The sequence below is a fragment of the Oncorhynchus nerka genome, linkage group LG3 (genome assembly GCF_034236695.1).
Source record: "Oncorhynchus nerka isolate Pitt River linkage group LG3, Oner_Uvic_2.0, whole genome shotgun sequence".
Classification (NCBI taxonomy): domain Eukaryota; kingdom Metazoa; phylum Chordata; class Actinopteri; order Salmoniformes; family Salmonidae; genus Oncorhynchus; species Oncorhynchus nerka.
Window position 1 is genome coordinate 52,640,705 of NC_088398.1, and position 23,157 is coordinate 52,663,861.

Sequence of the window (23,157 nt, forward strand, 5' to 3'; positions counted from 1 at the left end):
CTAAAGCACTGTGGGCCCATATTAAATACGGAACATTTTGATGTATGTAAGCTGTCAGTCAGACTCCGCAAAAGTGAAACCGAAACTCAACTCTATGGTTAAATGAAGGTATTAATTAGGAATGGTTAAGGTAAGGTTTGGGATAGGGTTAAAACAGAAAATAACTGGGATAAAAATGAGTGCCTAGCACTGGGACTTAACCTGTGATCCTTGAAGACGTAGCTCACAGTTTAAGCTCTTCTTCTAACTCCATCCACAACACCCTAGCAAGCAAAGAACCTAATAGATCGTAATATGCGCACATGTTTCGCCTAGTGGACTGTTTGAAATTGCAATGGAAATAATCGTAATCTGGAGCCTGTAGTTATGAACCCGGGATTGATATTCCATATGAGAATGGCCTGAGGTTCTGTTATTATTTCAGCCAAAGAAAATATCAGGGGTCCAAGCACTGAACCTTGAAGAACACCAAATTCAACTTTGATTTGTTATCTATCTGCACAAATACATATCCGTTTGATTAGTTAGACACCTGAAACCCCACCTCTTTCAGGAATACCTAGGATAGGATAAAGTAATCCTTCTCACCCCCCCCCCTTAAAAGATTTAGATGCACTATTGTAAAGTGGCTGTTCCACTGGATGTCTTAAGGTGAACGCACCAATTTGTAAGTCGCTCTGGATAAGAGCGTCTGCTAAATGACTTAAATGTAATGTAAATGTAATTAGTAAACTATACAGTAAACCAGTTGAGAACATATCCTCAAATGCCAAACACGTTTTCAAGTCTGTTTAGGATAATAAGATACTGATTGGCAAAAAAAACAAATGTGAGATTAAGGTGTATTTATTTTTAATTTCAAAATGGGCATAGAGGTTGAAGACAAATAAGGGAAATGTGCTCAGAACACTTCTAGTTTTATGTGTGTGTGACCGACTGGGTACTATTCACTTCTAGTTTTATGTGTGGTTCATGATGATGAAGAACCAGATTTGAAGAGCAACATTCTAAAAAATAAAGTGTGGTATCTACATTTTTTATACAGTAAACAGAAACTACAGTACTTCAGTTTAGTTAATTGTTTTAACTGTTATGCTGTGCAGAATTGTGCTTGATTTTCATTGAATGAGTAGGTATTCTCTCTGTCACTCACAGTGAGGTATTGTGAGATGCTGGTGAGTGTTGTGATTTTATGGTTTTACTTTAGTAGTAAAGTATTTTTGGTGTGTGAAGTAAGCATTCTTACGTCTTCAGATAATGGCTTGAAAAACATTTTAAAATAATTGGATGATGACTATGACCAGTTGTTTTCTCTCTACAGTATGAAACATAACTATTAGATGTCTCAATTCAACAAATTTGCTGAAACTTTGCAAGGTGTAAAGAGTACAGTATGTTTTCATACTTATTGAGTGAACACTAGAGAAGACAATAAGATGGCGGGTGGACCTAACTTTTATTAATTTCAATGTTAGGCTCAGTTTCATGTTGACAATGTATTGCCTCTCAGTTTGGGTGAGCAACAACACGTCTGATGGAGCCAATCTTGGAATTGATGGCTCCCCAGTCACTGTATCTCCTGTACTCGCCAGGCCTCAGGAGATACTGCCTGCCTCTGTAGTTGGGATGCTCATAGAAAAGCCAATACCCCTCCATAACATTGCAAGAGTTGATATCATTGTAATGGAATTGATCGTAGAGGGAGGGGCAGTCATCGGCAAACTCCAGCATCTGACCGCCAAAGTCAGTGCGCTCGTAGATTCTCATCTTGTGAGCTCCCTGATTCTGAGAACAAGGAGGAGAAGATGGGTACGTTCATTCAGCCACTTTACTATTAAGTTTAAAGTTTCATGTTTATTTGCCATGTGTATTACTACCTACATCAATGATAGGTTAACTTCTATACCAGGAAAGAGGAATATAGGCTCACTTGAGGGATCACCCGGCAGGATTTCACGCAATCATTAAAGCCCATCCAGCGCTGGTAGTCGGGATACTCGCCTCTTCTCAGGAAGTACTGGTAGCCCATGTAGTTTGGCCGCTCATAGACCATCCAGCTACCACTCTCCACTTGGATGGAGTTACAGTGGCTGAAATGGGTGTGCAGGTCGGCACAGTCGGTGTTGCACTCATAGGAGCGACCCTGGAAGTTCTTGTCCTCGTAGAAGATTATCTAAAAATACGAATGGAAGTAAACATGCATACAATGGAATGAACATTGAGTTTTGTGCCATGCAAAGGATCGAACAACTGAGTGTCTATCTCGCAGCCAGGTGTTCATTGTTCTTTGTTCTGTCAGACAAACAATGAGCAAGAAGGTGTGACAGGACAAAAGATGTGCAGCGAAACAACATGCCTTACCTTTCCCATTGTGTTAGGTAAATGGGATCACACTGCAACACTGACTAAGCGAGCCATGGTCCTTTTATATCCTATAGGAATACAGACATTGTTATGTTAATCAATTGACTTTAGATGTCAGCCTTTTTGAAAATACAGCAAGGCTGCCAAATTACAAAAGATCGTTGTTTTTCTTTGTCAGCAGGGTGAATTGCCTTTTTGTTACGTACACAAAGGCTTCAATGGTGCTAATTAACTTATCATGTACTCTACACATGTTTATCAGTGGAATACCAAAATCTGATAACTAAAAGAAAAGATTACAGAATATTCTACCCAGAACTGATGACAGAATACCAAAATTCAAAATGTATTTATCAAGCATTTATTTGATCTTTAAAAGTAAGCTCTCATACATATACATTCATTGATTGTTATGAATCACCTTCACTGTGGTGAATATTAAATATGATCGGATGCGCACAAATATGACCATTATTGTTTGACATATACTACTTTCTGCATCGCTACCCTACTTATAAATATAATTCATGAACATTTCAAACACACAGCAAACTATAATAAAAGTATGATGGATAGTAAGAAAATGTGGGATGTGACTCCCCTTGCCTGGTGGTTTCAGTACTGTTTCAGTGGTCAGGTTTTGGAATACGTCCAGCCAAACTTGTGCTCGTGCCACCTGTGGTCTCAGTTGACCCACAGCCAAGTGAGTGGCTGCTGGTGTGGACAACAACTCAGGTCATGTGATTGACTGTATTGAGTTTTACAATATACCACCCAGTGGCCAACAGGAGAGTGACCTTGAATATTTACAGTGGGACTCATTTTGACTGTAATGAATGGCTGCTTCCCGGTTGTGCCTAATGCTACCTGAATGGCATGACTGTGAATTGGAACAGGCCAAACTATTAAAAGGTACTGTGTACCAACATGCTCACCAGTAATGTATTCAAATAGCAAACTGCTTCCACAACACCTTGCTCTTCCTCTCTGTATTTATCACCTCTGCTAGTTGATAGACAATCACAACTTGGTATGAACCTACTTTAAGGTTAAACATACAGTACAATTTGAGAGATTGCAGTTCCATTCTTTTTGTTAATCAAACATTAATGTATATAACTACATCTGCCTATATCTCCCTCACCAACTTCAAACATCTGCTATCTGAGCAGCTAACCGATCGCTGCAGCTGTACATAGTCTATCGGTAAATAGCCCACCTACCTCATCCCCATACTGTGTTGTCTGTTCACACTGCTATGCTTTATCTTGGCCAGGTCGCAGTTGCAAATGAGAACTTGTTCTCAACTAGCCTACCTGGTTAAATAAAGGTGAAATAAAACAATTATAAAATAAAACATAAACAAACCAATTGAGGCTTTTGTTTTCAAGGTAAGGAAACATAGTGACGACTACAGCTGCAGATCCTAGGCCAAATACCCCAGGTTATTTGTTAATGTCAAATCTTCTGAGAGTTGACAGCCTTATTCTAGCTAGATAACCAAGTTTATTGGTATTTTTAGGAAACATGTTTCTGTACAGGTTGCTATATGAGCTTCCTAATGAACAATATTCAAATGCTTCATGACATAGTATATATAAAGAATCTGTTTGTTATTCATTAAATCTAATTAGTATATTTAGTGTTATTTAGTATTCGTCAACACTGTTTAATTAATAGAAATGTATACACATCTACATTATGAATATATAGATATACATTATGATATATACATTGTATTTGTATAAATTAACATGATATACATTTATAATATAAAATAATATATTAGTATAAAATGTAAATACAAAATATTATCAAAATCATAATTATCGAAATCATAATGTGGGCCTGCGAGTCTTTGGATGAGTCTGACATATATATAAGGATTGTATCTAATGGTTAAACTAATAAACCTCCCACTGTACAGGATTGAGATACAGTTATTTGACTGAATCACTTTTCTTGGGCCTTCATCTGTACACATAATCCAGAACTCTGCTATTATACTGTGGAGATGCTGCCCTCTCCTGGGTTTGCTGTGACTTGTGGATGGCTGTATTTGTGGAGCATACATTGTACAGCCTTGGAGGTGTATTACAGTAAGTTGCCACTTTAATAAAAATAAAACATGTACTGTTTCTTAGCTGTTTAAACATTCCAAAGAGGAATGCCCAACAAATATCCACAATTCCTGTTTTTCCTTTACAGTATGAATAATAAGAGCTGATGCAGCTGAAGCATGAGCTGTATACTGATGCTAATACAAAGTATTTTCTACAAATTGTTGACTTACTACTAGAATAGACCGTACTTACTAACATTTCATTCAACATTAAGCTTAGTGGTGGTTTTAACAGATTTTAATTCCATTAAACTCCACATCAAGTTTTGAAATGGTATGCATCGTAACAACCTCATCACCTGGGGAGGACATGTCCTGGTGTATTGCTCCCGTTGCACTGGGAAAATTAACCATATGAAAATGCAGAATTATGTTCTGATTGCACCTTTACCTCGAACCAAGGACTCAAATGAAAATGAGACTTCAATTTAAAAGGTAAGTGATTTTATTGATACTCAAATTTTAGACATTGGTGCGTTTAATAACAAGAATCCATGATACGCCTCATGCTGTTGACCCTCATGGGGTTGGAGCCCATGTGCATGCTCAACTCTCTCATGTTCCTGTACTCTCCAGGCCTCATGTACATCTGCCTGCCTCTGTAGTTGGGCTGCTCGTACATCAGCCAGTGGCCGTCCATCACATTGCAGGACTGCATGTCGTTCATGCGGAAACGATCGGTCATGGACTCACAGTCATCGCTCAGCTCGTGCATCTGACCTCCGAAGTTCTCCTTCTCGTACATCCTCATCCTAAAGTTTCCTCTGTGCTGTAAACGGATATGGGAAAGGTGTTTTACCAAATTGTGCGAAATATACGTTCACATTGCTTTTGCTGGAACTGTCTGTATGGCCTATGGGAGTCAATGAACAGATTCCTTTCAATTTACCATGGGGATGTTACGGCAAGACCTGATGCAATCGTTCATGCCCATACGCTGGTGGTCACCATACTCTCCCCTTCTCACAAAGTACTGGTTTCCCTGGAAGTTGGAATGATCATAGACCATGAAGCAGCCGCTTTCAACCCTGCAGGAGTTGCACCTGCTCAGGTAGGAGGTCAGCTCAGGGCAGTCGCTGGAGGTCTCATAGGAACGACCCTGGAAGTTCCTGTCCTCGTAGAAGATGATCTAAATACACACAACAAAACCATAATTTACAAAAACAAATTGTAGTTCTAACAGTACAGTACAATTGATTGATTGTTATAAACAAATTAGAAAAAGCTTAAAAGTCCAATTCTGTCAAAGCTCCCCACACCTTTCCCATAGACATGGTTGCGGTTACTGTATTGGTCTCAGGATTGTACAATTTTCTGTATGTTCCCCTATCGCTTTTATACTTGAGCCGACAGCCAAAGAATATGTGGCTCCATTGTTCAAACCCCTGACAGAGCAATATGACACAGAGGCCCACCCTGTACAGTTCAATTCAAAGTGGCCTTTAAAGGGTCGTTATTTGCGGCTGTTTGCATTTGTGAGGAAAGCCCATCTCTTTATTGTTTCTGTTGAATAACAGTTTGAAGGCGAATTCTTCATATCGAGGCTTTTCAGAGATATCAACAAATCCAACGGACATTTGTTCATGGTTATTACGATTTAAATCTTTATATTTAAAAAAGCACCAAAAAATAGTAGCATAATGACTCAAACATTAGTCTATTAGAAAAAGATAACACATTACTGATTTTTAAAATTCATATTAACTGGTCTTGCCCAGTGTTAATACATGTGGATGAATTTCTTTTTTATCCTAATGTTATAAAATGGTTGTTGATATTTTCTATCCTCCAACAAAACTGCTGCATAAAATGTATCAATTGACAAATTGTATAACTGGAATCCAAAACATTGTAGTAAGGTTTGTATAGTGGTTAATACCCTCTAAGGAAAAAAGGTTTCCAAAAGTGTTTGGCTGTTCCCATAAAAGCTCAGTTTTTGGTTCCAGGTAGAACCCATGTTTTTCTGTGGAAAGGGTTCTACATGGAACCCATAAGGGTTCTACCTAGAACCAAAATAGTTTTACATGGAACCAAAAAGAGTTCTTCAAAGGCTTTTCCTATGGGGATAGCTGAAGAACCATTTTAGGTTCTTGGTAGGACCTTTTTTTCTAAGAGTGTATGTTTCCACTGATATTTACCTGGTATTTATTTGGAAATAATTCAGTACCAATGGAGACATTCTTCTACTTACCTCAAATAACTCAATAGTTGGTAACTGTCTAGCACCTAATAATGCCATGCTCGTATTAATAGGCCTTGGCCTGTTCCGACAATATTAACAGACCTAGGAACAGTCATGCCGCTTGGGTTGCATTATGCACTGGATTTGGTCCGTTCCCAATTCACAGTCATGCCATTTGGGTTGCATTATGCACTGGATTTGGTCCGTTCCCAATTCACAGTCATGCCATTTGGTTTGCATTATGCACTGGATTTGGTCTGTTCCGATTCACAGTCATGCCATTTGGGTTGCATTATGCACTGGATTTGGTCTGTTCCGATTCACAGTCATGCCATTTGGGTTGCATTATGCACTGGATTTGGTCCGTTCCCAATACACAGTCATGCCATTTGGGTTGCATTATGCACTGGATTTGGTCCGTTCCCAATTCACAGTCATGCCATTTGGGTTGCATTATGCACTGGATTTGGTCTGTTCCGATTCACAGTCATGCCATTTGGGTTGCATTATGCACTGGATTTGGTCCGTTCCCAATTCACAGTCATGCCATTTGGGTTGCATTATGCACTGGATTTGGTCCGTTCCCAATTCACAGTCATGCCATTTGGGTTGCATTATGCACTGGATTTGGTCTGTTCCGATTCACAGTCATGCCATTTGGGTTGCATTATGCACTGGATTTGGTCCGTTCCCAATTCACAGTCATGCCATTTGGGTTGCATTATGCACTGGATTTGGTCCGTTCCCAATTCACAGTCATGCCATTTGGGTTGCATTATGCACTGGATTTGGTCCGTTCCCAATTCACAGTCATGCCATTTGGGTTGCATTATGCACTGGATTTGGTCCGTTCCCAATTCACAGTCATGCCATTTGGGTTGCATTATGCACTGGATTTGGTCCGCACCCAATTCACAGTCATGCCATTTGGGTTGCATTATGCACTGGATTTGGTCTGTTCCAGTCATGCCATTTGGGTTGCATAATGCACTGTTTGGTCATGCCATTTGGGTTGCATTATGCACTGGATTTGGTCCGTTCCCAATTCACAGTCATGCCATTTGGGTTGCATTATGCACTGGATTTGGTCCGTTCCCAATTCACAGTCATGCCATTTGCCATTTGGTTGCATTATGCACTGGATTTGGTCCGTTCCCAATTCACAGTCATGCCATTTGGGTTGCATTATGCACTGGATTTGGTCCGTTCCCAATTCACAGTCATGCCATTTGGGTTGCATTATGCACTGGATTTGGTCCGTTCCCAATTCACAGTCATGCCATTTGGGTTGCATTATGCACTGGATTTGGTCCGTTCCCAATTCACAGTCATGCCATTTGGGTTGCATTATGCACTGGATTTGGTCCGTTCCCAATTCACAGTCATGCCATTTGGGTTGCATTATGCACTGGATTTGGTCCGTTCCCAATTCACAGTCATGCCATTTGGGTTGCATTATGCACTGGATTTGGTCCGTTCCCAATTCACAGTCATGCCATTTGGGTTGCATTATGCACTGGATTTGGTCCGTTCCCAATTCACAGTCATGCCATTTGGGTTGCATTATGCACTGGATTTGGTCCGTTCCCAATTCACAGTCATGCCATTTGGGTTGCATTATGCACTGGATTTGGTCCGTTCCCAATTCACAGTCATGCCATTTGGGTTGCATTATGCACTGGATTTGGTCCGTTCCCAATTCACAGTCATGCCATTTGGGTTGCATTATGCACTGGATTTGGTCCGTTCCCAATTCACAGTCATGCCATTTGGGTTGCATTATGCACTGGATTTGGTCCGTTCCCAATTCACAGTCATGCCATTTGGGTTGCATTATGCACTGGATTTGGTCCGTTCCCAATTCACAGTCATGCCATTTGGGTTGCATTATGCACTGGATTTGGTCCGTTCCCAATTCACAGTCATGCCATTTGGGTTGCATTATGCACTGGATTTGGTCCGTTCCCAATTCACAGTCATGCCATTTGGGTTGCATTATGCACTGGATTTGGTCCGTTCCCAATTCACAGTCATGCCATTTGGGTTGCATTATGCACTGGATTTGGTCCGTTCCCAATTCACAGTCATGCCATTTGGGTTGCATTATGCACTGGATTTGGTCCGTTCCCAATTCACAGTCATGCCATTTGGGTTGCATTATGCACTGGATTTGGTCCGTTCCCAATTCACAGTCATGCCATTTGGGTTGCATTATGCACTGGATTTGGTCCGTTCCCAATTCACAGTCATGCCATTTGGGTTGCATTATGCACTGGATTTGGTCCGTTCCCAATTCACAGTCATGCCATTTGGGTTGCATTATGCACTGGATTTGGTCCGTTCCCAATTCACAGTCATGCCATTTGGGTTGCATTATGCACTGGATTTGGTCCGTTCCCATTCACAGTCATGCCATTTGGGTTGCATTATGCACTGGATTTGGTCCGTTCCCAATTCACCGTCATGCCATTTGGGTTGCATTATGCACTGGATTTGGTCCGTTCCCAATTCACCGTCATGCCATTTGGGTTGGATTTGGTCATTCAGTCATGCCATTTGGGTTGCATTATGCACTGGATTTGGTCCGTTCCCAATTCACAGTCATGCCATTTGGGTTGCATTATGCATTGGATTTGGTCCGTTCCCAATTCACCGTCATGCCATTTGGGTTGAATTATGCACTGGATTTGGTCTGTTCCCAATTCACATTCATGCCATTTGGGTTGCATTATGCACTGGATTTGGTCCGTTCCCAATTCACAGTCATGTAATTTGGGTTGCATTATGCACTGGATTTGGTCCGTTCCGATTCACAGTCATGCCATTTGGGTTGCATTATGCACTGGATTTGGTCCGTTCCGATTCACAGTCATGCCATTTGGGTTGCATTATGCACTGGATTTGGTCCGTTCCCAATTCACAGTCATGCCATTTGGGTTGCATTATGCACTGGATTTGGTCCGTTCCCAATTCACAGTCATGCCATTTGGGTTGCATTATGCACTGGATTTGGTCCGTTCCGATTCACAGTCATGCCATTTGGGTTGCATTATGCACTGGATTTGGTCCGTTCCCAATTCACAGTCATGCCATTTGGGTTGCATTATGCACTGGATTTGGTCCGTTCCCAATTCACAGTCATGCCATTTGGGTTGCATTATGCACTGGATTTGGTCCGTTCCCAATTCACAGTCATGCCATTTGGGTTGCATTATGCACTGGATTTGGTCCGTTCCCAATTCACCGTCATGCCATTTGGGTTGCATTATGCACTGGATTTGGTCCGGTTCCGATTCACAGTCATGCCATTTGGGTTGCATTATGCACTGGATTTGGTCCGTTCCCAATTCACAGTCATGCCATTTGGGTTGCATTATGCATTGGATTTGGTCCGTTCCCAATTCACCGTCATGCCATTTGGGTTGCATTATGCACTGGATTTGGTCCGTTCCCAATTCACAGTCATGCCATTTGGGTTGCATTATGCACTGGATTTGGTCCGTTCCCAATTCACAGTCATGCCATTTGGGTTGCATTATGCACTGGATTTGGTCCGTTCCCAATTCACAGTCATGCCATTTGGGTTGCATTATGCACTGGATTTGGTCCGTTCCCAATTCACAGTCATGCCATTTGGGTTGCATTATGCACTGGATTTGGTCCGTTCCCAATTCACAGTCATGCCATTTGGGTTGCATTATGCACTGGATTTGGTCTGTTCCGATTCACAGTCATGCCATTTGGGTTGCATTATGCACTGGATTTGGTCCGTTCCCAATTCACAGTCATGCCATTTGGGTTGCATTATGCACTGGATTTGGTCCGTTCCCAATTCACCGTCATGCCATTTGGGTTGCATTATGCACTGGATTTGGTCCGTTCCCAATTCACAGTCATGCCATTTGGGTTGCATTATGCACTGGATTTGGTCCGTTCCCAATTCACAGTCATGCCATTTGGGTTGCATTATGCACTGGATTTGGTCCGTTCCCAATTCACAGTCATGCCATTTGGGTTGCATTATGCACTGGATTTGGTCCGTTCCCAATTCACAGTCATGCCATTTGGGTTGCATTATGCACTGGATTTGGTCCGTTCCCAATTCACAGTCATGCCATTTGGGTTGCATTATGCACTGGATTTGGTCCGTTCCTGAATTCACAGTCATGCCATTTGGGTTGCATTATGCACTGGATTTGGTCCGTTCCCAATTCACAGTCATGCCATTTGGGTTGCATTATGCACTGGATTTGGTCCGTTCCCAATTCACAGTCATGCCATTTGGGTTGCATTATGCACTGGATTTGGTCCGTTCCCAATTCACAGTCATGCCATTTGGGTTGCATTATGCACTGGATTTGGTCCGTTCCCAATTCACAGTCATGCCATTTGGGTTGCATTATGCACTGGATTTGGTCCGTTCCCAATTCACAGTCATGCCATTTGGGTTGCATTATGCACTGGATTTGGTCCGTTCCCAATTCACAGTCATGCCATTTGGGTTGCATTATGCACTGGATTTGGTCCGTTCCATTTGGGTTGCATTATGCACTGGATTTGGTCACAGTCATGCCATTTGGGTTGCATTATGCACTGGATTTGGTCCGTTCCCAATTCACAGTCATGCCATTTGGGTTGCATTATGCACTGGATTTGGTCCGTTCCCAATTCACCGTCATGCCATTTGGGTTGCATTATGCACTGGATTTGGTCCGTTCCGATTCACAGTCATGCCATTTGGGTTGCATTATGCACTGGATTTGGTCTGTTCCCAATTCACATTCATGCCATTTGGGTTGCATTATGCACTGGATTTGGTCCGTTCCCAATGGGTTGCATTATGCACTGGATCATGCCATTTGGGTTGCATTATGCACTGGATTTGGTCCGTTCCCAATTCACAGTCATGCCATTTGGGTTGCATTATGCACTGGATTTGGTCCGTTCCCAATTCACAGTCATGCCATTTGGGTTGCATTATGCACTGGATTTGGTCCGTTCCCAATTCACAGTCATGCCATTTGGGTTGCATTATGCACTGGATTTGGTCCGTTCCCAATTCACAGTCATGCCATTTGGGTTGCATTATGCACTGGATTTGGTCCGTTCCCAATTCACAGTCATGCCATTTGGGTTGCATTATGCACTGGATTTGGTCCGTTCCCAATTCACAGTCATGCCATTTGGGTTGCATTATGCACTGGATTTGGTCCGTTCCCAATTCACAGTCATGCCATTTGGGTTGCATTATGCACTGGATTTGGTCCGTCCACAGTCATGCCACACAGTCATGCCATTTGGGTTGCATTATGCACTGGATTTGGTCCGGACTTGGTCGTTCCAATTCACAGTCATGCCATTTGGGTTGCATTATGCACTGGATTTGGTCCGTTCCCAATTCACAGTCATGCCATTTGGGTTGCATTATGCACTGGATTTGGTCCGTTCCCAATTCACAGTCATGCCATTTGGGTTGCATTATGCACTGGATTTGGTCCGTTCCCAATTCACAGTCATGCCATTTGGGTTGCATTATGCACTGGATTTGGTCCGTTCCCAATTCACAGTCATGCCATTTGGGTTGCATTATGCACTGGATTTGGTCCGTTCCCAATTCACAGTCATGCCATTTGGGTTGCATTATGCACTGGATTTGGTCCGTTCCCAATTCACAGTCATGCCATTTGGGTTGCATTATGCACTGGATTTGGTCCGTTCCCAATTCACAGTCATGCCATTTGGGTTGCATTATGCACTGGATTTGGTCCGTTCCCAATTCACAGTCATGCCATTTGGGTTGCATTATGCACTGGATTTGGTCCGTTCCCAATTCACAGTCATGCCATTTGGGTTGCATTATGCACTGGATTTGGTCCGTTCCCAATTCACAGTCATGCCATTTGGGTTGCATTATGCACTGGATTTGGTCCGTTCCCAATTCACAGTCATGCCATTTGGGTTGCATTATGCACTGGATTTGGTCCGTTCCCAATTCACAGTCATGCCATTTGGGTTGCATTATGCACTGGATTTGGTCCGTTCCCAATTCACAGTCATGCCATTTGGGTTGCATTATGCACTGGATTTGGTCCGTTCCCAATTCACAGTCATGCCATTTGGGTTGCATTATGCACTGGATTTGGTCCGTTCCCAATTCACAGTCATGCCATTTGGGTTGCATTATGCACTGGATTTGGTCCGTTCCCAATTCACAGTCATGCCATTTGGGTTGCATTATGCATTGGATTTGGTCCGTTCCCAATTCACCGTCATGCCATTTGGGTTGCATTATGCACTGGATTTGGTCTGTTCCGATTCACAGTCATGCCATTTGGGTTGCATTATGCACTGGATTTGGTCCGTTCCCAATTCACAGTCATGCCATTTGGGTTGCATTATGCACTGGATTTGGTCCGTTCCCAATTCACCGTCATGCCATTTGGGTTGCATTATGCACTGGATCTGGTCCGTTCCCAATTCACAGTCATGCCATTTGGGTTGCATTATGCACTGGATTTGGTCCGGTCCCAATTCACAGTCATGCCATTTGGGTTGCATTATGCACTGGATTTGGTCCGTTCCCAATTCACAGTCATGCCATTTGGGTTGCATTATGCACTGGATTTGGTCCGTTCCCAATTCACAGTCATGCCATTTGGGTTGCATTATGCACTGGATTTGGTCCGTTCCCAATTCACAGTCATGCCAGTTGGGTTGCATTATGCACTGGATTTGGTCCGTTCCCAATTCACAGTCATGCCATTTGGGTTGCATTATGCACTGGATTTGGTCCGTTCCCAATTCACAGTCATGCCATTTGGGTTGCATTATGCACTGGATTTGGTCCGTTCCCAATTCACCGTCATGCCATTTGGGTTGCATTATGCACTGGATTTGGTCTGTTCCGATTCACAGTCATGCCATTTGGGTTGCATTTTGCACTGGATTTGGTCCGTTCCCAATTCACAGTCATGCCATTTGGGTTGCATTATGCACTGGATTTGGTCCGTTCCCAATTCACAGTCATGCCATTTGGGTTGCATTATGCACTGGATTTGGTCCGTTCCCAATTCACAGTCATGCCATTTGGGTTGCATTATGCACTGGATTTGGTCCGTTCCCAATTCACAGTCATGCCATTTGGGTTGCATTATGCACTGGATTTGGTCCGTTCCCAATTCACAGTCATGCCATTTGGGTTGCATTATGCACTGGATTTGGTCTGTTCCGATTCACAGTCATGCCATTTGGGTTGCATTATGCACTGGATTTGGTCCGTTCCCAATTCACCGTCATGCCATTTGGGTTGCATTATGCACTGGATTCGGTCCGTTCCAAATTCACAGTCATGCCATTTGGGTTGCATTATGCACTGGATTCGGTCCGTTCCCAATTCACAGTCATGCCATTTGGGTTGCATTATGCACTGGATTCGGTCCGTTCCCAATTCACAGTCATGCCATTTGGGTTGCATTATGCACTGGATTCGGTCCGTTCCCAATTCACAGTCATGCCATTTGGGTTGCATTATGCACTGGATTCGGTCCGTTCCCAATTCACAGTCATGCCATTTGGGTTGCATTATGCACTGGATTCGGTCCGTTCCCAATTCACAGTCATGCCATTTGGGTTGCATTATGCACTGGATTCGGTCCGTTCCCAATTCACAGTCATGCCATTTGGGTTGCATTATGCACTGGATTTGGTCCGTTCCCAATTCACAGTCATGTAATTTGGGTTGCATTATGCACTGGATTTGGTCTGTTCCGATTCACAGTCATGCCATTTGGGTTGCATTATGCACTGGATTTGGTCTGTTCCGATTCACAGTCATGCCATTTGGGTTGCATTATGCACTGGATTTGGTCCGTTCCCAATTCACAGTCATGCCATTTGGGTTGCATTATGCACTGGATTTGGTCCGTTCCCAATTCACAGTCATGCCATTTGGGTTGCATTATGCACTGGATTTGGTCCTTTCCCAATTCACAGTCATGCCATTTGGGTTGCATTATCCTCCAGCGATGGCTTGTTTCAAGGTTCACCTTCCAATAGGACAACCACCACTTGAACCCGATCGAACACCTCTGGAGGGACCTGAAAATGGCTGTGCAGCAACACTCCCCATCCAACCTGACAGAGCTTGAGAGGATCTGCAGAGAAGAATGAGAGAAAATCTCCAAATACAGATGTGCCAAGCTTGTAGCATCATACCCAAGAAGACTGTAATCGCTGCCGAACGTGCTTCAACAAAGTACTGAGTAAAGGGTCTGAATACTTACATACATTTTATATGCACAAAATATTGTCAATATGGGGTATTGTGTGTAGATTGATGAGGGGAAAAAACAATTTAATCAATTTTAGAATAAGGCTGTAACATAACAAAGTGTGGAAAAAAGTAAAGGGGTCTGAATACTTTCTGAAGGCACTTGTCACGTTCGTCGTATAGAGGAGATGAACGAGCAGCGTGATATGAATACATTCTTCTTTAATGAAAACGAAGAACACTTAAACAAACTATACAAAACGAACGTGAAGCTATATATAACGAGTGCTGACATGCAACTAGCCATAGACAATAACCCACAAACTATCCAAAGCATATGGTTACCTAAATATGGTCCCCAATCAGAGACAACGATAAACAGCTGCCTCTGATTGAGAACCAATCTAGGCAACCATAGACATAAAAACACCTAGACTGGAAAACCCATAAACATACAAAAACCCTAGACAGGTCAAAAACACGTCACACCCTGACCTAACCAAAATAACAAGGAAAACAAAGATAACTAAGGTCAGGGCGTGACAGCAATGTATCTTAGAAAATTACTGTCTCACAATGGTTTCGCAAACATGCAGCTGTGTGCGTTAGATACAGGAAAACAGGACAAATTACACCCACAAAAAGGTGTGAAGTGTTAGAAAAATCCAGGTTCATGCAATCAGATGAGTTTTAAATATAAAAAGCCTTCAGCAAAACAAATGTATTTATTTAAGACATCAGTCAGGAAGTTAAATCTTGGTTGCAAATGGGTCTTCCTAATGGACAATGACCCCAAGCATACTTCCAAAGTTGTAGCAAAATGGCTTAAGGACAACAAAGTCAAGGTATTGGAGTGGCCATCACAAAGCCCTGACCTCAATCCTATAGAACATTTGTGGGCAGAACTGAAAAGCGTGTATGCACAAGGAGGCCTACAAACCTGACTCAGTTACACCAGCTCTGTCAGGAGGAAAGGGCCAAAATTCACCCAACTTATTGTGGGAAGCTTGTGGAAGGCTACCCAAAACATTTGATCCAAGTTAAACAATTTAAAGGCAATGCTACCAAATACTAATTGAGTGTACCTGTATGTAAACTTCTGACCCACTGGGAATGTGATGAACGAAAGAAAAGCTGAAATAAATCATTCTCTCTATTATTAATCTGACATTTCACATTCTTAAAATAAAGTGGTGATCCTATCTGGCCTAAAACAGGGGCTTTTTACTTTGATTAAATGTCAGGAATTGTGAAAAACTGAGTTTAAATGTATTTGGCTAAGGTGTATGTAGAACTTCCGACTTCAACTGTATATCAACGATGTCGCTCTTGTTGCAGGTGATTCCCTGATCCACCTCTACACAGACGACACCATTCTGCATACATCTGGCCCTTCTTTGGACACTGTGTTAACAAACCTCGAAAGGAGCTTCAATGTCATAGAACACTCCTTCCGTGGCCTCCAACTGCTCTTAAATGCTAGTAAAACTAAATGCATGCTTTTCAACCGATCGCTGCCTGCACCCGCCCACTACTCTGGACGGTTCTGACTTAGAATATGTGGACAACTACAAATACCTAGGTGTCTGGCTAGACTGTAAACTCTCCTTCCAGACTCAAATTAAACATCTCCAATCCAAAATTAAATCTAGAATCAGCTTCCTATTTCGCAACAAAGCCTCCTTCACTCATGCTGCCAAACATACCCTCATAAAACTGACTATCCTACGGTTCCTCGACTTCGGCAATGTCAATTACAAAATAGCCTCCAACACTACTCAGCAAACTGGATGCAGTCGATCACAGTGCCATCCGTTTTTGTCACCAAAGCCCCATATACCACCCACCACTGCGACCTGCATGCTCTATTCGGCTGGCCCTCGCTACATATTCGTCACCAGACCCACTGGCTCCAGGTCATCTATGAGTCTTTCCTTGGTAAAGCTCCGCCTTATCTCAGCTCACTGGACACGATAACAACACCCATCCATAGCACGCGGTCCAGAAGGTATATCTCACAGTTCATCCCCAAAGCCAACACCACATTTGGCCGCCATTCCTTCCAGTTCTCTGCTGCCAATGACTGGAACAAATTGCAAAAATCGCTGAAGTTGGAGACTCATATCTCCATCACTAACTTTAAACATCAGCTATCTGAGCAGCTTACCGATCGCTGCAGCTGTACACAGCCCATCTGTAAATTGCCCATCCAATCTACAAACCTCATCCCCATATTGTTTTTATTTACTTTTTTGCTCTATTGCACATCATAATTTGCACATCTATCACTCCAGTGTTAATTTGCTAAATTGTAATTACTTCGCTACTATGGCCTATTTATTGCCTTACCTCCTCACACCATTTGCACACACTGTATATAGACATTTTAATTTTTATTTATTGTGTTAATTACTGTACTTTTGTTTACTCCATGTGTAACTCTGTGTTGTTGTTTGTGTTGCACTGCTTTGCTTTATCTTGGCCAGGTTGCCGTTGTAAATGAGAACATGTTCTCAACTAGCCTACCTGGTTAAATAAAGGTTAAATAAATACATAAATAATGTTCTGTCCCTACAGGGTCATGTTTTGGGTCAGACACTGCGTTATGGTCTGTCCCTACAATGTCATGTTTTGGGCCAGACACTGCGTCGTGTTCTGTCCCTACAGGGTCATGTTTGGGTCAGACATCACGTCATGTTCTGTCCCTACAGGGTCATGTTTTGGGTCTGACACTGTACTTGGTCATTTCACCTTTTTAAATAGGAATAAGGAAGGAAATGCAACCAAAAACACAACAAACATTTAAAAAAAAGATATAAAATAACATTTAGCTACATTCATTAGATTTCACTGTATATAGACTTTTCTATTGTGTTATTGACTGTACATTTGTTTATTCCATGTGTAACTCTGTTGTTTGTGTCGCACTGCTTTGCTTTATCTTGGCCAGATCGCAGTTGTAAATGAGAACTTATTCTCAACTGGCCTACCTGGTTAAATAAAGGTGAAATAAATAAAATAAAATTAGGTAAAAGCTATGCATTGATAGTTATATTACCACTTCCAACACTTTCACCTACTCTTTGTTCTTTTAATCTAATCATGGGACTCTAGTTCTACTAAATTGGGCTCCAGTAGTAGAGTGATACTTTGGTGTAGCCTGCCTAATTTGGTGCTTTTATTCAAAAGTAAAAAGAGAATAGGATCAATGGAGTTTCAACAACTCATGGAAAATTACACTTAAATATTTGAATCATGACAGAGCAGGACTGGACTGGTGAAAATGTGTTGTATTGGGTAACATTAGATTTTTTGCAGAACAAGACAAAATACTTGATATTAAATAAGAAAAACACATTTTTATTTAAAAATCAACTGTTTCATTGAACAAGTGGTGCTGTGAATTTAACAGGAGTCGGTGATCCTTCTGATGGAACTGAACTTCATTCCATTGTGTCCCTGCATCTCCCTGAGATTCATGTGCTCTCCAGGCCTCATGTACATCTGTCTGCCTTTGTAATGGGGCTGCTCGTACATCAGCCAGTGGCCGTCCATCACATTGCAGGACTGGCAGTCAGACATATGGTAACGCTCCTGGATGGAGTCACAGTCGTCCATCATCTCGTGCATCTGACCTCCGAAGTTCTCCTTCTCGTAGATCCTCATCTTGTAGTTTCCTCTGTGCTGTTAACATACATTTTGAACATGGGATTAGTTTATTAAAAACAAACTGTTGTGAGAGATGTGTCGTAGTGGTTCATACCATGGGGACGTTACGGCTGGACCTGATGCAGTCGTTCATTCCCATCATATGCTGGTAGTCAGGGTATTCACCCCTCCTCATGAAGTACTGGTTTCCCATGAAGTTGGGGCGATCGTAGACCATGAAGAAGCCACTCTCAACCCTGCAGGAGTGGCACCTGCTCAGGTGGGAGGACATGTCAGGGCAGTCCTGACTGGTCTCATAGGAACGACCCTGGAAGTTCTTGTCCTCGAAGAAGATGATCTGCAACAAATACTCTTGCAATTAGCCAGAACAATACGTGACCAGAATGTGTTCAGAACTTTCCCTTTTTTGTTGGTTACAATACAATGGCACACTGTACTGCATTATTACACTTTGTATAGTGTTATTACTGTAAATACTGTACATATTGCTAATAAACTTACTGTATATACAGCTTCAGATAATTTGACCTCTAAACTGAAAATAACTGGTGAACTCACCTTTCCATGCATGTTTACGGTTATTTTGAGCAATGCTACAGCTGTGCTAGTCTGCAGCTTGTTTTATACCTGATGTGACATCCAAAGAATCTCTGGTTCCATTGTATTAAACACATGAGTCAGCTGCATGCTTTGCTATGGTTGCTCCAACTCTTTGTCACCACAGACGGGAAAGGGTTATTATGTTCAGTCAAACGGGGGGAAAAATTAGAATTTTCTGCCTTAAAAGCAATGTTGAAGGTCATTTAGATTAAAGTGTCCCTGGAAGTATTACTGAACAAAAATATAAACCCAACATTAAGTTTTGGTCCCATGTTTCATGAGTTAAAATAAAATATCCCAGAAATGTTCCATATGCACAAGAAACGCATTTCTCTCAAATTTTGCGCACAAATTTGTTTACATCCTGTCACGCCCTGACCTTAGTTCCTTTTTTATGTCTCTATTTTGGTTTGGTCAGGGCGTGAGTTGGGGTGGGCATTCTGTTGTTTTCTTTTCTATGTGTTTGGTCTGGTATGGTTCCCAATCAGAGGAGGCTGTCTATCGTTGTCTCTGATTGAGAACCATACTTAGGTAGCCTTTTCCCACCTGGTGTTTGTGGGTAGTTGTTTCCTGTTTTGTGTTTTCACCTTTCAGGACTGTTTCGATTTTAATTTCTTATGTTCACTTTATTTGGTATTTTAGTGTTCGGTTTTAATAAATAATCATGGACACTTACCAAGCTGCGTTTTGGTCCGATCCTTCCGACTCCTCATCCGATGAAGACGAAGATCGTTACACATCCCTGTTGGTTAGCATTTCTCCTTTGCCAAGACAATCCATTCACCTGACAGGTGTTGCATATCAAGACACTGATTAAACAGCATGAGCATTACACAGGTTCATCTTGTGCTGGGGACAATAAAAGGCCACTCTAAAATGTGCAGTGTTGTCACTCAATACAATGCCACAGATGTCTCGTGTTTTGAGGAGCATGCAATTGCGATGCTGACTGCAGGAATGTCCAACAGAGCTGTTGCCAGAGATGCAATGAAAAGCCACCTCCAACGTAGTTTGAGAATTTGGTGGGGGTGGCTGAGGAGTATTTCTGTCAGTAATAAAGCCCTTTTGTGGGGAATTGGTTGGTTGAACATGGCTCCCAAGTGGGTGAGCCTATGCCCTCCCAGGCCCACCCATGGCTGCGTCCCTGGCCAGTGCACAGTATATACAGTACCAGTCAAAAGTTTTACTATTTTCTACATTGTAGTGTCAGAGTCATGTGTATAGGTGGCAGGGAAGTCAGGCGCAGGAGAGTCAAACGGAGTGTAAAATGGAGTCTTTTAATGAATGTCCACCTAACATGCTCCATAACACTAATAAGAATAGAATATAAACAAACATGGGTACGAGGACCTGTCGCGCACCTATACAATAAACACAACACTGACAATAAACAATCTCTGACAAAGACATGAGGGGAAACAGAGGGTTTAATACACAACAGGTAATGAATGGGATTGAAAACAGGTGTGTGGGAAGACAAGACAAAACCAATGGAAAATTAAAGGACCGGTGACGTCGACCGCCAAGCACCGCCCGAAGCAACGACTTCGGTAGAAGTTGTGACATGTAGAATAATAGTGAAGACATTAAAACTATGAAATAACACATATGAAATCATGGAGTAACCAAAAAAGTGTTAAACAAATCAAAATGTATTTTACAGTGCCTTGCGAAAGTATTCGGCCCCCTTGAACTTTGCGACCTGTTGCCACATTTCAGGCTTCAAACATAAAGATATAAAACTGTATTTTTTTGTGAAGAATCAACAACAAGTGGGACACAATCATGAAGTGGAACGACATTTATTGGATATTTCAAACTTATTTAACAAATCAAAAACTGAAAAATTGGGCGTGCAAAATTATTCAGCCCCTTTACTTTCAGTGCAGCAAACTCTCTCCAGAAGTTCAGTGAGGATCTCTGAATGATCCAATGTTGACCTAAATGACTAATGATGATAAATACAATCCACCTGTGTGTAATCAAGTCTACGTATAAATGCACCTGCACTGTGATAGTCTCAGAGGTCCGTTAAAAGCGCAGAGAGCATCACGAAGAACAAGGAACACACCAGGCAGGTCCGAGATACTGTTGTGAAGAAGTTTAAAGCCAGATTTGGATACAAAAAGATTTCCCAAGCTGTAAACATCCCAAGGAGCACTGTGCAAGCGATAATATTGAAATGGAAGGAGTATCAGACCACTGCAAATCTACCAAGACCTGGCCGTCCCTCTAAACTTTCAGCTCATACAAGGAGAAGACTGATCAGAGATGCAGCCAAGAGGCCCATGATCACTCTGGATGAACTGCAGAGATCTACAGCTGAGGTGGGAGACTCTGTCCATAGGACAACAATCAGTCGTATATTGCACAAATCTGGCCTTTATGGAAGAGTGGCAAGAAGAAAGCCATTTCTTAAAGATATCCATAAAAAGTGTCGTTTAAAGTTTGCCACAAGCCACCTGGGAGACACACCAAACATGTGGAAGAAGGTGCTCTGGTCAGATGAAACCAAAATTGAACTTTTTGGCAACAATGCAAAACGTTATGTTTGGCGTAAAAGCAACACAGCTCATCACCCTGAACACACCATCCCCACTGTCAAACATGGTGGTGGCAGCATCATGGTTTGGGCCTGCTTTTCTTCAGCAGGGACAGGGAAGATGGTTAAAATTGATGGGAAGATGGATGGAGCCAAATACAGGACCATTCTGGAAGAAAACCTGATGGAGTCTGTAAAAGACCTGAGACTGGGACGGAGATTTGTCTTCCAACAAGACAATGATCCAAAACATAAAGCATAATTTACAATGGAATTGTTCAAAAATAAACATATCCAGGTGTTAGAATGGCCAAGTCAAAGTCCAGACCTGAATCCAATCGAGAATCTGTGGAAAGAACTGAAAACTGCTGTTCACAAATGCTCTCCATCCAACCTCACTGAGCTCGAGCTGTTTTGCAAGGAGGAATGGGAAAAAATGTCAGTCTCTCGATGTGCAAAACTGATAGAGACATACCCCAAGCGACTTACAGCTGTAATCGCAGCAAAAGGTGGCGCTACACAGTATTAACTTAAGGGGGCTGAATAATTTTGCACGCCCAATTTTTCAGTTTTTGATTTGTTAAAAAAGTTTGAAATATCCAATAAATGTCGTTCCACTTCATGATTGTGTCCCACTTGTTGTTGATTCTTCACAAAAAATACAGTTTTATATCTTTATGTTTGAAGCCTGAAATGTGGCAAAAGGTCGCAAAGTTCAAGGGGGCCGAATACTTTCGCAAGGCACTGTATGTCCTGTGTTGGTTGTCGAGAGAGAGAGAGAGCTTCTTGGTATGACCTGTGTTGGTTGTCGAGAGAGAGAGAGTGAGAGAGAGATTCTCGGTATGTTTTGTTGTTGGTTTGTATGAATATTTATTAAGTATTTTGTAGCTGGTCCTGCTGATGTTTGTGTATGCCATAGGACTGTCTTTGATTAGTGAAATTGTTCACTTTAAGTTTGTATTATTATGTTTCATTTGTTCCCAGGGGGGAAGGGGAAGGCACCTTGGGAGTGCTTAGGCAAGAGGCCTGCGGGTATACATATACTAGTAGTATGTACTATGTCTATGCACACTAGGTAAGACCTGGGTGGACCATCCCCTGTATTTTGGTTAGTGCACCAGTTCGCGGTAGTTAGGTAAATTGTGGGTAGGTAGGAGAGGGGGCTCTTTAACTTTCTTTGCTTTGGTTCCGTCCAGCATCTTTCCCCAAATGACTGTGTATAGGAAGAAATAAATTCCCTGTTAATGGTAATATATTCTCCCTCTGTCAACCTTACCCGCACCTGCAGTCACATACCTCTTTCACTCCACGGGGAGTTGAGTGTAGCAGGGTGTTGCTACGCTCCAAGTGGCATGTGTAACAGTTAACATCAAAATCCTTCTTTATCACCTAATTGAAATACCCATAAA

The 23,157-nt window shown here is 42.1% G+C and overlaps 2 protein-coding genes across 3 annotated transcripts; both read right to left on the reverse strand.

Annotated features, from left to right (window-relative positions):
• Positions 1-1,437: 1,437 nt before the first annotated feature.
• crygmxl1 (crystallin, gamma MX, like 1) lies at positions 1,438-3,064 on the reverse strand. 2 transcript variants are annotated; one of them, XM_065013375.1, is made up of 4 exons: positions 2,971-3,064; positions 2,362-2,432; positions 1,931-2,173; positions 1,438-1,785 (listed from the first exon to the last, which is right to left on the reverse strand). In XM_065013375.1, the coding sequence occupies exons 2-4, from the start codon at positions 2,368-2,370 to the stop codon at positions 1,507-1,509; spliced, it is 531 nt and encodes a 176-aa protein (XP_064869447.1). In that variant the 5' UTR covers positions 2,371-2,432; positions 2,971-3,064; the 3' UTR covers positions 1,438-1,506. The 2 variants fall into 2 exon arrangements, with proteins under 2 accessions (XP_064869447.1, XP_064869449.1); XM_065013377.1 differs by having other exon boundaries at positions 2,362-2,431; positions 2,965-2,988.
• Positions 3,065-4,964: 1,900 nt separating this feature from the next.
• LOC115110607 (beta/gamma crystallin domain-containing protein 1-like) lies at positions 4,965-19,199 on the reverse strand. The gene is made up of 7 exons (XM_029636419.2): positions 19,165-19,199; positions 18,701-18,943; positions 18,348-18,621; positions 16,957-17,020; positions 5,746-5,902; positions 5,376-5,615; positions 4,965-5,255 (listed from the first exon to the last, which is right to left on the reverse strand). The coding sequence occupies exons 1-7, from the start codon at positions 19,174-19,176 to the stop codon at positions 4,965-4,967; spliced, it is 1,281 nt and encodes a 426-aa protein (XP_029492279.2). The 5' UTR covers positions 19,177-19,199.
• Between the last annotated feature and the right edge of the window lie 3,958 nt (positions 19,200-23,157).

Bases quoted from the DNA above. Each gene is read 5' to 3' on its own strand.
- crygmxl1 (XM_065013375.1), bottom strand. The intron at 1,786-1,930 runs GTGAGCCTATAT...CCTTGTTCTCAG, and splicing joins CCTGCCGGGTGATCCCTCAA to AATCAGGGAGCTCACAAGAT.
- LOC115110607 (XM_029636419.2), bottom strand. The intron at 5,616-5,745 runs GTGTGGGGAGCT...GTGTGTATTTAG, and splicing joins CAACCATGTCTATGGGAAAG to ATCATCTTCTACGAGGACAG. The intron at 5,256-5,375 runs GTAAATTGAAAG...ATCCGTTTACAG, and splicing joins CTTGCCGTAACATCCCCATG to CACAGAGGAAACTTTAGGAT.